General features: G+C 37.5%; 1 protein-coding gene across 2 annotated transcripts in view; it reads right to left on the reverse strand.

Annotated features, from left to right (window-relative positions):
- Positions 1–14,876, reverse strand: part of stk32a (serine/threonine kinase 32A) — a 50,411-nt gene extending 35,535 nt beyond the window's left edge. For both annotated transcript variants that reach the window (XM_017421251.3, XM_017421252.2), the window contains exons 1-4: positions 14,743–14,876; positions 13,391–13,834; positions 8,095–8,150; positions 6,124–6,275 (exon numbers count right to left, since the gene is read on the reverse strand). In XM_017421251.3, coding sequence (XP_017276740.1) covers positions 6,124–6,275; positions 8,095–8,150; positions 13,391–13,442 — 260 coding nt within the window. In that variant the 5' untranslated portion in view covers positions 13,443–13,834; positions 14,743–14,876. The remainder of the gene's footprint in view (positions 1–6,123; positions 6,276–8,094; positions 8,151–13,390; positions 13,835–14,742) is intronic.

Here is a 14,876-nt window from a genome sequence, read left to right on the forward strand (position 1 = left end):
GTTTTTTTTTGAAAATTCAACTCATTATAGTTAAACTGAGTGAAGCGGTTTAAACTTTCTAAGTCGCTCGTTCATTAAAACGAGCAAATGCCTGCAAATAAGTCTGAGTCAGCATGTATCTGAGAATGAGTACAATGTTTTCACAGACTCCCCAGTGTGAGGTGGTAAAGGTGGACTTCTCAGCTTTGATTGGGGGGTGTGAACTGTCTTCATGAACTAAACAGCTGAGGTTCAGGAGAATGCAATTTTCAAGTTCTGAATAGCTCACACCTTGCAGCTGAGTTCCTGTGAAAACCACAAACTAACAATCACTGAAGTAACCATTGTGGTAGACTACAAGCTCTTTTTTTTTGCCAAAACCCAAAAGTTCAGACCAATAAGATAATGTTAATAATGTTTACAGGGTATGCATTAAAAGCATTCTGTTTGCTGAGTTGTTCTACATTGTTTAGTTTGTTGTGACCTTGACAAAAATATGTTTTCTTTTTGTTTGAAACACTGTTTTTGTGAAAAGGATCATTTTGCAAATTTCATTCTTTTATGAACCATCTACAGCTTTTCTTTAAATACAATGAAAGTTCCACATTTAATTCATTCAAAAACCAATAACTTAAACAAACAAAACTTGTTTTAGTGTTAACCCTGCCATTTAAGTGACAGAAGGTCTCAAATGACATTTGAAGTTGTAAATGCTTTAAAAACAAGCCGGCTCTTACTATCATTTCCTGACGTGGTGTTTGTAAAGTGTTTGAATATAAAGGAAGTCCCTGGTGATCTGCTGCTGATGTTATGGTGAATTAAAAATAGTTAAGGTTGTTCATCATGTGGGGATTCCAGTTCTCCTGTAAATAAATCCCATACCTGTTTTTATCTGAGTGAAGTGTTTTGCCTTTCAGTTTTCACTACTCTGGGTTTAAAAATTGTTGTTAAAAATCAAGAACAACTGTTTCGGTTTTGGTTGTTTCGTTGGATTCTCCTGTGTGGATTCCCTTTAGCTTATGCTGACATGTTTGTCCACCTGTGCTCTGGTGGCCAGATGTTTCTCGTGCCATTAAAAAAATGGTGTAAATGTGTGGATACAGACTTCTTTACTTTGTTTTGTTTTTGCCAGTCTCTTGTTGTCCATGCTTATTAAGCCTAAGGCTTAGCAGTTTAGAATCAGCATCACCGAAAATAATCTGTTTACTCCTAAAGTAAGAGTGGTCCAACCCATTTTTCAGCAGAAACCTTATACAATAAACCCCAATTAATACAGATATTTGGTATTGAAATAGTTTTCTCAAACAGCTCTTTGATCTGTAAACTATTTTAAATTTGATTTTAAAATCAATTCATAGTTGCACTCTAAACAGCACAACAAACTGAACAGACACAAGTGTAAAATGTAAAAGGACGAGCTAATCAGGAATTATATTGTCAGATTAACATTTCTGCAACTGCAGCGAGCTTAATAAAACCAGAAAGAACATATTTAACATCTATTAGCAGCTGCTGTTTGATGCCTCAAACTGCTTTTTGAGCCGAGAGCAGCAGTTGGGCTTCAGATTAGCTCCTGTATATTATGTTGAAATGGTGCAGACGTTTCATTAGCCCTCCTGGCATCGAGCCTGGTCCCTCTATGATGTGCTTGCTCTCTCCCTTCCTTTTTTCTTAGTCCCCCTGGTTCCCTATAGTTTCCTACACTCTCTTCATCTCATACTGCCTGTTTTTTTTTCCTTCACTGTCTGTCTCTGCTGGGTCTCACATACATTTCAATGTGACCTCTTGCTGCCCTCTAGGCACTCATTCTCATGGGGGAGCCGCCTGCACGAGGAGCTTTTAGATGCAGAGGCACCTCAGGCCACTCCAGTAATGGATGTTTTGAAGAAACCACAGGGGGTTCACAAACTAATGGTGACTTGTTCCTACAAAAAGTGTTGCTTTCCTCCTGTCAGAGGTAACAATTTTGTCTCGCAATGCTCCAGAGATGGATGAAATAATGCTGAAGCTGCTTCTATTTTTAGACTATATTAGATTAGGCTTATTGGAGGAAATTCAAAGCATCTTCCCTATTTAGGTCTATAAAGGTCTTGCATTCCTTTAAGGAATGCATATTGCCTTCTCCTTTTCATGTATTACTTTTAAACTAAGATAATTTTATGCCGAAAGTTGACAGAGTTATAGCTGCTAAGTCAAACCTTGTAAATGATGTTATGCATGATCATGTGCAATAATAGGATGTATTTCCACTCTGAGAATGTGTTGAGGATGACTCTCAGCTACTACCACACCAAGTTTTGTCTCAATATCTGTAAAATTAGCTGAGTTATAGCTATTTTTGTGTTTCATAAATCAGGTTGCGTCCAGAAGAAGTTAACCATCTATAGATGTACATCCAGTGATTACTTTTTGAGAGTTTCATTAAATTATGACCGGTGGTTCATGAGATAATTTGCTAAAGCTACAGGCAAACAGATACACACACATGCACACAGACAAGGGCAAAAAGATTACCACTACAGTAAAAATCATTTCTTCATGTTATATGCCTAAATAATACAATTCTATATTCCTGATCATTTTCCCTTTCTAGAATTAAAAACATTTGTGCTTCTAAATCTAATTGTTGTTTTTTTTACTCTCCAAAAAGCCCCAATCTTAACCTCCTTGGAAGAAACAAAATAAATCTCTTATGAACTGTTCAGCGATTATTTTTCAGTTAATATTTCAGCATCTTTTAAACAACTAAAAGACCAAAAAGCCTCAGTGAGTCAAAGTAAAACCACAGCAAATCATGAAATGCTCAGCACAAAATTTTGCATCATTAAACATAAATACAGCCAATACCTGCAGAAACACACAAACACGCGCGGACACACACGTAACACAGCATTTTACAGAAATGGACTCAGCCAGCCAACCATGCAGACTGTCACATGTTGGATTGGTAGTGACAGCCCTCCAACCTTCCTCTCACCCCATCTCCTAACACCTCGTTTTGATTGACAGCTCCCATCAGTCCGTGTTCATTGCAGCACGCAACACATCCAAAAAGCACATATATCCCTTGCAAAAAAGGCAAACAGGAATGGTATGTAAATAATGTCACTAAAGTCAAATTTTTATGCATTCAACTTTTTATTTCATTTCAGCAATGTCGACCATCGACCATTGGCAATAACAGTACTTGATTAGGATGTTTTCTTCTTCCTGCCACTCTGTCATTCTGATCATCTTGCATTTCATTGGGTGACCTTGACATGAAGCCAAATACTTGACATGCTGACAAACTGCTTTCAAGCGTTCGGCAAATTCTGCAGTTAAAAGTAAAACGAGGCCTTCTTATTGCCTGCAGCACTTGTGATATTGGAGTCTGGAGTTAAGCTCATCCTTGCTGACTCTATTCGGAGAAAACGTGCGGTGACTTCACAACACATCATGTTTGCCTCACGAAACCCTTTTGTATCAGAGGATCATCCAGTGTGCTCATCTTAGTATTTTTTTAAAAAGCATTGCCTCTCTGGGACATTATGGAATCACAGTTTGGGTTTCTAAAATAAACAAACATGAGTGAATACAATACCACAGACAGATTTCTTTTTCTGCACAAAATGTGATGCATTATTGGGATCATGTAAGGCCTTAGACTAAAGAGAGACTCCCAGAAGCAAGTGAAGCTTTTACTGCATCACATTTAGCATTTTAATGCTCTTAGTCTGTTTCATTAATGCTTTGTTTTGTTACATCAGTATTTGTTTACCAGTTAAGATGTTGAAGATCTTATATATATATATATATATATATATATATATATATATATATATATATTACTAGACAATATTATGGTGTGTTTCAGTTGATGAAAACATATAATAAATTTAATGTTATTCTAACTTTGTCTAATCAAGCTGGTCTATTATTATTTTTTACTAAAAGCACATATTTTTTCTAGTTTTTATTCAGAGCATTCACAGACTTGTATTTCAGCACTGTTATTAGTCTTGACGGTGGTTTGATTTTTTGTGTGTTTTTACAAGCTGGTTCGACCATTAATACACAAAACAGAAACATCACTATCCTTCCAAGTATAAAGATCTTGTTTGTTCAGAAAAAAAAAAAAAAACTAATGTGCAAATATGTAACTTAGTGAACACAAAAAGACTTTTAAAGATTTCATCAGTGGCTGAAGTGTTGTGAAGTCCCATAACAAATGGCATTTTTGCAAAATGGGGGCATTGGCCTTATTGTTCAGTTAGAAGCTGTATTAATGATGTGACATATGATTTTACTGAACAATGATTCAAACCAAAAAGCTGGTAATATTGACAAGAAGAAATCTCAAACAATCTCTTTGAGATTTCCCCAATCATGCAACTGCTTGAAGATTTAAGATGAGTAAAAATTGAATTTATGCACACTCACATCTGAGCATAATGTATCCCTGGCGTTTACACTCGCTTTATTAGGTACACCTGCTCAACTGCTTGTTAACACAAATAGCTAATCAGCCAATCAAATGGCAACATCATTACAAAAATTGCAATTCTTAAAAACCATAGATGGACTAAAACTTTTCAAATAACTTGTCAAAAAGTGCCTTTCGTCACTTTTTAAGTGTTCCGTTTTTGTTTTGCTTCACACACAGTGCAGATATACATCTGAGGTCAAACCCGGTGCCAAACAGTGACAAGAGCAGTGACAGCAGGAGAGAAAAAACATGAAAGTGGAGCAGGTGGCGAAAGAGGAAAATGCAGTAGGAGAGGAGGAAAAAGCGGGGTGAGGGAAGACAGGGTGACTGAAAAGAGCACAAGAAAGAAGAAAAGATGGAACAGAGGATGGTGTTCTGCATATAATTGGCTCGGCACAGTTCATTTACTTGGAGGTGGTCTCTCCCTGCCTCTGACCTTGAGTTCTTATTGCAGGACAATCATAACTTGTGCCAACTCAACACAGTGAGACAGACAGAAAGAAAACAGATAGGGTGGGTGAGTGGGCACAGCGCTGACCGAAGCACATCTCTAGAGGAAATCACCCCCACCCATGGGGGCTTAGACTGCCAACGGCATTAACTTCCTCCTCCTTTTTTTTTTTGGCCAACACAGCATGTAATAAAGCAAGAGAGCTAACACTGGCATTGTTTGCCTGATGAGTCTGTACACTTCACTTTTCTCCATTTCTCTGTTTACCCCTTTGCCGTGTGGATTTAACATCTTTCCCCATGACTTTCTGCATTTATTTCCTTTTGGACTTTTTAAATCTTTAATTTATTGCATCTACCTTTGTCAAGAATGAGAATAAGAGAGTTCTAAAAACAGCAGATTAGAGATTTGTTAAATAAATGCATCTATGCTTGAATAAATAAAACGTGGACGGCAGAGGATTGCGGCTATTCTTCTTTTGTCTTTGAACCAACCTCTTCTCTTTGCTTCTCCGCCTGCCAGAAAATCAGAGTGGCTTCCAGTTCTTGTAGAGTTGGAGAGCTTATCAAGAATTAATGATGCCTTTCAAAGGAAAGCTTAACAAGCCTTACTTATCAGGCATCTTAAAAGTATGATTCCTAGTGCTCAATAAACTTTGGCTTACAGACAGTGATAAATAGCAACTAGCACCTGATGACTCATCTAAGATCGGCACTTTCAGTTTAAATGAGCTGTTGAGGAAAAGATTCCCTCAGCACCAAACACAATGACACGATACCAGGAGGGGCATGTCATCCTTTTAAAAAGCTTGGATCAGTGAGCAAACTCCATTTTCCTTTTAGCAACTTCAGAGGGTGAGATGAACGTGGATGGAGGCTTCTAAGTGTTCCTCAGTGGTCAACACCTCTCTGCATGAATCTTACAGGCTCCGACCAAAGAGTTCTTTTAATAGGTGAAGCTCTTCTATTGTGTTATTGCATCCTCTGATTTAATGGACAGAATCCAGTCACCATAAAAACTAAAAGGTTGACAGAGTACACTACTAAATCAATTTAATTGATTTGATGTGCTAAAACACAACCTTTTGTGGGGAATGGCCTGCTGAAAAAAGACACATTTATGGTGTGGTTATGATTTTGTCCAGGCCCATAAACAAAAGTAAAAATATTCTGAAACTGAATTCCAATATATACATTCAAATATGCATTGAAGCATGCCAGCTTACCAGAAATTAACCAGGAAAGGATGCTCAAGGTTCTGCATGATCTGCAGCTCTTTCAAGACATTCCTCACTTCGTTCCGTTCCACACACTTAAGCTTGTTCATGTACTTCATGGCGTACATCTTCTTAGTGTCTTTCTTCTGCACTATACAGACCTGTTCAAATCACATGAGAGAGAGTCCCTTGTTATTGTAAAATGTGTAAGGTTTTATCAACCTTAAAGACATTCTGCAGATGGCTTTTCGCAAAGAACTTTGTTGGACAACTTTTTAACACACTGTAAACAATTACAATCAATGTGTCCTTAAACTCAAAATTTGATGACAAAATTTGTGAACGGCTGCCAACTACCATGTGCACTTGTTTAGCTAAGGAAACAGACAAAATGACTGAAAAAAAAGGTCAACAATAGGGACATCTATGGAAGAACCATTTGTGATCAAGAAGTCCCACAGTTTTGATGTTTTGGTAAGACTTGTAAAGCAAAGTGTGCCGACAAAACTGCTTTGTTTACACTGAGTGTGTACCCACATTTGAGATATGCATGTCAGTATTTTGAGAAAACTAATGGAATAAACTTTTTCAAACTGTAACATTTGACATAGTTCAGGATAAACATTTTATGTTTGATTTTGTACTTTACAATGAGTACCTTTAATTTTTTTATAAAACATTTAGAGGCCATTTAGCAGCAGCGTAATAATGTGTTTCATCACTATCCAAAGGCTGCTCAAAACTCCTTGAGGGATACAAAACAGAGCCTTGGTAATAAAATAAATAAATAACTGAACACTGATAATAACAACAACCCATCCTCTTATCAGTTTTTAAGTAGTTACTAATATCAGCATTTTTTGAGATGTCCTTTCAACAAAGGATAAAAATGCATTTTATGTTTAAGCTTTACTGATTTTCTAAAAACATGTTTTTTCTCCCAAATGTTGCAATATAGCTAGGCTCGTTTGATAATTCATTCATTTTTGCCTGAACCTTTATTGCACATGAACCTAGAGACGATTTGTAACATCACCTGCATTAACAAGAAATGTTGGTCAACATTTAAAATATTCTATGATCATGAACTGAATCCTTTCTTAAGATGTCTAACTATCAGCGCCGGCATATTTCGCATTTCTGAAATAAAAAAAGAAGCACGTTTGCAGTCATTAGAGGTGTTTGTGCATGACAGTCTGGTCTTTCAAACTAAACAGCATGACTGATGTCAGAAAGATGCAGAATATAAAACACCAGGTGGAGTTCTTGTCTCTGGCTAAATGTCAGAATGATAAAAAACATCTGTATTACATTTTGACACGCCTGATTTTTATATGCTGAGTTATAATATGCCTCATTTATTTGTAGCTGTTCTCATCTGTGTTTTGAGCATCAATAAGCCAATGATTACTACTATCTAAGAGAGTGATGTGTGGACCAGCTGGCACAATTAATCAGCCCAGCCCTGATCACATCACTCCCCAACCTAAACAGCTTGCCTTCCACTGTGATTAGACTGCTTATTTGTTGTTGGACAGCAGGTTGATGTTGTGTCCACCTCTAACTAGGCACACTTCCTTATATGAGCAACTATAGGTGAAATGAATTACTTTGTGACCTCATTTGTTTTTGTGATATTGTTGATTGTTTTTAAGCAAAATAAACAGTAAAAAAGATTCACAATATATATAATAATGTTGCATAACCAGTTAAAGGGTGTGCTATTTGCTGTAACATGCATGCCCATGTGTTATCAGGGGCCAGAAACAAATAAACATTATGCAGAAATTAAGATTTTCTTAATCTGTGGGTGCATAAAGGCACAAATGTGCATGCACTTTTTTTTCAATTTAATAAAACTTCACCATCATCTCAACTCATTCCCATTCCAGTCTGTACTCATGAATGGAAGCAAACACTCCCTTAATGAAAAAAAAAAAACAGCCACAGAAAATTAAAAACAAATAAATAAATTCTTACCTTTCCAAAGCTCCCTTTTCCTATTGCCCTTAAGATTTGAAAATGATCAAAACTGACTGTGGAGAAAAAAGGAGAAGTCAATTTATTGTTACTTTTTACACAAAATATAAAAATCAAATTTCAGACATTTATGCATTTATAAAATACTTCTAAAAAGGGGGAGGAACGTATACAGTATGAGCCAAAAATTCTGCTGACTTCTGTTGTCTGAGGTTTGTATAGAAGCAATGAAATTAAATAAAAAAAACTTTCCTGTGGTCTGACTAAATAAAAAACATATTTCTGTGAAAAATTATAAAACAACACTTTCTGAGATAATGAGAGGATGACACAATTCAAAGCCCAGCAGCCAAGTAATAATAAACATTACAGGCATGCTTTATATTAATCAGTATATAAAGATGTTGCCAAGGTTATATATTTTTTATGACATTCCGAAACTACATTCTTTATGTAAAACAGAATTGAGTTTACCTGCAGCCTAAACTTGAACACAATGAAAACATTTTAAGTTTTATGAAATCAAAGTATACAAAAATAAGACCTTGAGCATTTCAAACTCTACATCAAGTAAGAGATTGTAAATAAATCACTTTTAATACAACACCAAGTCATCGCCTCAGTTTTTAAAAGTGTTGTTAAAAAGGGGGATGATGCAACACAGTGATACATGTTTACCTGAAGCAACTTCTTTATCAATTTTACAATAAGCCCATATTTTCATAATTAGAGGCCCAGCATACCTTGAGGAAATGCATATCACCCACCACCCTGCCAGAGTTTTAGTTTAAGCCTCCCACAAGAATTGTAGCCTCTTCAAGTCAAACATTGAAAATAACATTATGTGCACTCTCGTGCAATTTTGCTATTTGTTACAGTCAAAGTATGTGTTTTGAATGACCCTCAGCTTCTACCACATTAAATTTTAACTTAATATTCGATCGACTCCAAAAGTTATTCAGTTGTAGACATACATTCAATAACTGTTTTCTAAAAGTCTCATTAAAATTCATCTTGTTGTTCATGTGATTGCTTAGAGAGAAACCAGGTTTACTCCAAAGGTTAATGCTAAAGTTTTAAGTAGAATGTCCCACAATGTACAGCCTTTGGATTATGTGTTTAATGACTCTCAGCAACTACCACACCAAGATTTTATCACAATATTTGTAAAAATGATTGAATTATAGCTATTTTTTGGTTTCTAAGGTCATTTAGCTCTGGCAATCATCTTGACTTGTTTTCAAAAGGTAATTAGTTGTAGATGTATATCCAGTGATTACTTCTAGAAAGTTTTGTCCAATGGTTCATGACACACAAACATGCACACACACACAGAAGATGGGCAAAAACACAGTAATTGTAATTCACGGCAGGCAATTAAAAATTGCACGTTTTAAAACAAAACTAGGTTCTGAGGCTATATAATTGGAAAAGAGATGAAAACATGTAGCTCATGCGAACAAAAAGTCAAACCAGCTGAAAGTCTCCGGGGAAACGAGAAGCCGGTGACATTTTATGGCAGAGCCTGGAATAACCTTCAGCTCAAAGATGCCATGTATGACTGGTACACGTTTTACTTTAAGACTTATTGCAAAGATCTGAAAAGGCATTTCTTTGTCTGCCTTCTAGCATTCATCTCATTTTGTTCTCATATGTCTGTGTCATCCACACACACACACACACACACACACAGTGACAGAACATAAACCACAGCATTACTCCCTTTCTAACGCTCTTCAATCTATTCCATCTATCAGCAACATTATCGCCAAATGGAACCGGATGGGGCTGTTTGTTTCTCGCTGTCATGACAACAAGGACAGACGGTTTTCCCTCTCTGCTGTTTCCCAGAGGATGAAACAGCTGCTGCCCACTATTTGCACTCATCCGAACACACACAAACACTCCGAAACACACACACACACTTAGACAATTGCGGCCACAGTTGTTATTAAAAACACACTCATTTATTGGACATGTAGTGCCGATTTAAAACATTACCTTCTGTTTTAGCAGCATTGTGGCGCACACAGACACATATTCAGCCTGCGGCGGCTAGATCTATTGGATGTGACAGTTAATGTAATGCTCTGTTAGTCACGTATCACTGGCACTTCCTCGTCTCACACAATCTGAGCTGGAGTGTTTACACAACCTGCACTAAGATCTATATGAGGCCAGCTTTATAACCCACACATGAGATGCACAGATCTGAATCTGCTTCTGTAGTTTTCCCAAGAGACAGCTGTGTCCATTGATGAGATGGGAGATAGTGTTGTTGCAGGAAGAGGCGCAAACAGGCAAGGAAGACGGGAGGAAGCTCTCATTTTACTTTCATTACTTTACTGTGCTGTAATAAATGATGGACACATGAGTAGCAGTGTGTTATATTCGACACATGAGTAGAATTGACACACTGACAGTTTTCCTGTAGTTTAAATCAGTCAAGGAAATCGAGAGACTGTGGAGCTCATCTGCTCTCTGATTTGAATTTGACTGACATCTGCTAATCAGATTAGACTAAACTAATCACATTTATTTGGGTTGAACATCACATGCACTTTCATACACCCTCTATATCACTGTAATGTACTGCATAAATATGTCCAAACTGGGCTGAGAAGATCCTAAAACTCACATTTTGATCTTGAACAGAAGCAAAATGTCAACATTACACCCAGAAGCTCCCAACTACTCAAAAACAACTTTTGTGATGAAGTTGGGATTTTATTTGACACATTTTGAATGAATCCATCTGCTTTTGCAAATAAAATAAATCAAAAAATTTCAATCATTTCTTCTTCTGCCCTAACTTTGGAGGAAAGAGACGACTCAACTAGAGGGCAAAATACTGCATCAAAATTAATAGGGAACAATTTCAATAAAAGTGTTCAAGCATAATTTGCTACTGATTGGATTTTCTTCAATTTTCCATCTTTTTGTGGAAGAAAATTCACTATAATACTATGCTATTACTACTATTACTATAATACTATAAAAAAGCAAGAAAAAAAAACACAATGATTATGCAGTTGTAATTTTGTTCGTATAGAAAATATTAAATACTTAAAATAATTTGACAAGTAAACACAATACAGGTGCCTTTTCAGCTATAGTGTATATGTTGAATTTGTCCCTGGTTGTCACCCAAAAAATATAATTTAACTTATATTTATGGCTCCGGTGTCACTTCTTTAAGACCTTTTTTTGTATTTGTATTTATCTCACAAATAAATCCCTAGTTTTGGGCTGTTATTTGTTTCAATTATCTGTTCAACAGTATCCGATCATCAGCATTTACATGGTTGCTCTGGTAGCTGAAACAGAAGCTGTGGGTCCATGTGCAGCTGGCGGTGTGTACCGATGCGCAGTAAACAGGGCCTGTCAATTAACCGGAGTCTCTTGGTTGCACATTGTGAGAAACAAGGAGACACATGATGCACAAACATGATTCTCTGGGGAGATAAACAAGTCTTGACAGAGTTCACCTTCATACAAACACCTCTGAGTAAACTAGCTATAATGGGGAGAGGATAAACTCTAAAATATACAATAATCTCTGCACAGTTTCAACGTGTAATCAGATTTGCTGCCTTTGATCTGTTAAATGGAGTCCATGTTAATTCCATTGTGTTTTATTTATTTTTTTTACACTCTATGCAAAACAAACAACCACCCCCAAAAATCACAAAGTTAGATGTAGCAAAAATTGCATAAGCTGTTTTTTGTTTTCTACATTAAATGCTTTGAGCATTTTAAAACTAAATATTATTAATACAAAGTCATTGGCCACTTGTTCAATTGCTTGTTAACACCAACAGCTATTTAGCCAATCACGTGGCACCAAGTCAGTGCCTTTAGGCATGCAGAGGCGCTGAAGAGGACTTGCTGAGGTTCAAACTGGGCATCAGAATGGGGAAGAGAGGAGATTTAAGAGACTTTGAATGCGGCGTGGTTGTTTGTGCCAGACGGGCTGGTCTGAGTATTTCAGAAACTGCTGATCTACTGGGATTTTCACGCACAACCATCTGTCAGCATGTATTTATGTTGTTTCAGAACACCGACCCATAGCTTCACAGTATAATTAACAAAAAAAAAACTCTCTGATGCTAATATTACTTTGCAGTAACAGTAAAAAGTCAATTTGCATCTTTATTGCTACTCAAAGAATCTTGTTATGTACACTCAACAGGCAGAGTGCATGTTGAATATATACATAAATACACACACAAACACACACACACATATATATATATATATGTGTGTATGTTTTAAAAACATAGCTGAAATCTTTTTAGAACTGCTTTTTGACCTACATATCTTGACTTTGTTACCACTCAGCTGTGACTCTTTCATTTTTTAACTCAAAAGTTATGTTTTTGAGTTTATCTCCCCTCTGTTCTAAGTAAAATCACCCCCTTTCTTTTATGTTGGAGAAAAGTCTGTAAGTGTGCAGTGTTGCATCATTTACAGATTTCAGGGAAGCTCTTTTATGAGCAACATTTTCGGAACGGCACTCTTGATAACTAAGCAGCAAGGTTAACCATGAATAATGACTCCTTTTTTTTGATGAAAGCGGCCTAAAAGTAAAAGAGAAAAGCCCAGAAATGGATGTTGTTTTTTCTGTGGCATGCTAAAATGTAACAATCTGGATGGACAAAAAAATATTTGGTGTTTCAGCAAATGAATTTACAAATTAAATGTCTAATTATCCTTTCTAATTCTCACATCGGGACACTGTAATCCATTAACCTGACTACAAACAAACCCATAAAAGCTAGCTAAAACCTATCTGGGGTGAAATAAGCCATTTCATTTTTGATGGAATTACTAAAATTCTGACTTATCTGAAGCCTTTGGATTGTAGCCAGAGAGTTCAGATCAATAAAAAATTTCAAGACATAAAAAAAAAAGATTGAAACTAATATTTTTGCCAAAGGTGTTCTTGAACAATTTGGAAAAAAGTCATAGCCAGGCAATAATCTGGCATTAAATGTTACAACTCCTATACTCTTAACTGAAATTATGAAATTCTGTGGTCTCAACAAAACCAATCGGGTTTGCAGTGCAGAGTATTTCTCTTTTAGATGAAGCGAATCTGGCTTCAAACCTCATCAGCATTACAGTAATTAACCGTAAGTGCTCTTAATCATGTCAGGTAAGAACAGCACATTGATAAGGTTGCAGGGGGAAAACAAAGATGAGACAGAGCTGAATGCTGATCATAATCTGCATGTTTTGAGTTGCAGAAAAAAAAAGGGAAATGAAAAAGAAAGATTGATGTTTTAATCCTCACCCTCGTCTGTGTCGTCAGTGATCGGGGTCTTGCTGGACTGTCCGAGCCCCATGGCTGCTCCTTTTACAGATCTTTTAGTCCCGCTCGAGTCAAGCCAGTCTCAAACAACTCTCCTTCATAGCCCGGTCATCAACTAAACTCTCTCACACACACTCACACACACATATGCATCCAGTCTCATGGGCTGATCCCGTTTTGCTGACTTGAAGTGGTTCCTCCTAACACTGCACCTTGACACAGCCTCACATCACAGCACACACACAACAAGAAGGGCTGGGGGCACTAAACTACACACACACACACTCAGGCTTATCCCCTATGCTTTCTGTCTGTCTTTGCCACGGCTTAGATGGATGCAGCCCTTTCCATCTGGGAGGAGGAAGAAGAAGAGGAGGGCTGATGATGTGCTTGTGGCTATGACCCTCTGCTGACTGAGAGTCTAACCTGTGGGGGGTGGGGGGAGGCAGAAAAAAAAAACACAACACCACCAGCAGAGTCAGGGAGGGGGAACACAGAGAAAGCAGCAATAAAGAAAACACTTTACCATATTATTATAGCTCAAGCTCATAGGCTTGATTAGCTGTCCTGCCCCTTCTGTTCCCTCCATCTTCCTTTTGTGTGCCATCAATAAATTATTTAACTACTTTAGTTTAATCAAACACACATCCCACAGGGGCCCTGTCTACAGGGCATGAGTGATGAATGGTGGAACCTGTTTTCACATTAACAGAATACAACAGGAGGAGTTTGATGTACAGTTTTGGGGTTTCTGTAAATGGAAATCCATCAGGCTGTCCTCAAAAGATTTTAGGGGGTGCCAGACAGCATAACAAAGACTTTGCAGCTTCTGGATTTAAAACAAAAAACAAAAAAAACCCGCACATATTTAGATTTATTTTTATCTTTTTGTGTAGGCATGCTATTGCAATTTGTCATGAAACTCATAAAAAACACAATTAATGAGTATAACATCACAACATAAATAAATCACTGCAACAATGATGATGCAGCTTTTTTAAAGGTAAATGGCAGGTTGGTTAATGAGATTATTGCAAAGAAGGAGTGCCTGAACTAAGTTATGAGATGATGAACTAAGTTAATACCTATCCACATGCGGAAGGTTGTCTGGAACCAGTTACTAACTGTCATTCCTAGACTGGATGATAAGGTCACTGCTGGCCCCTCAGAAACCCCCACTCCTGGGTTCAATGAAATATTTCTAAAGTAGTGCGGGACACCGCAGTGCTGAGCTCCCTGCAGAGGACACTGTGCTCAGAGACCCTTATCTGATCCAACACGCGCTGCATCCAAAGCAGCCCCGCCGCCTCGGGGCAGCTGCTGCGGACACCTACCTCTGGACGCTGCCGGCTCAGTAGTCGAGCAAATCTCCCCCCCCAGCTTGGTGCAGAGATGTGGAGCAACACGTCAGAAGCTGTGGTTGTCCCGCGCCGGGGACTCCTACCAGCCGGAGGTGGGGAGGGGAGGG

The sequence above is a fragment of the Kryptolebias marmoratus genome, linkage group LG13, assembly GCF_001649575.2.
Source record: "Kryptolebias marmoratus isolate JLee-2015 linkage group LG13, ASM164957v2, whole genome shotgun sequence".
Lineage (NCBI taxonomy): Eukaryota > Metazoa > Chordata > Actinopteri > Cyprinodontiformes > Rivulidae > Kryptolebias > Kryptolebias marmoratus.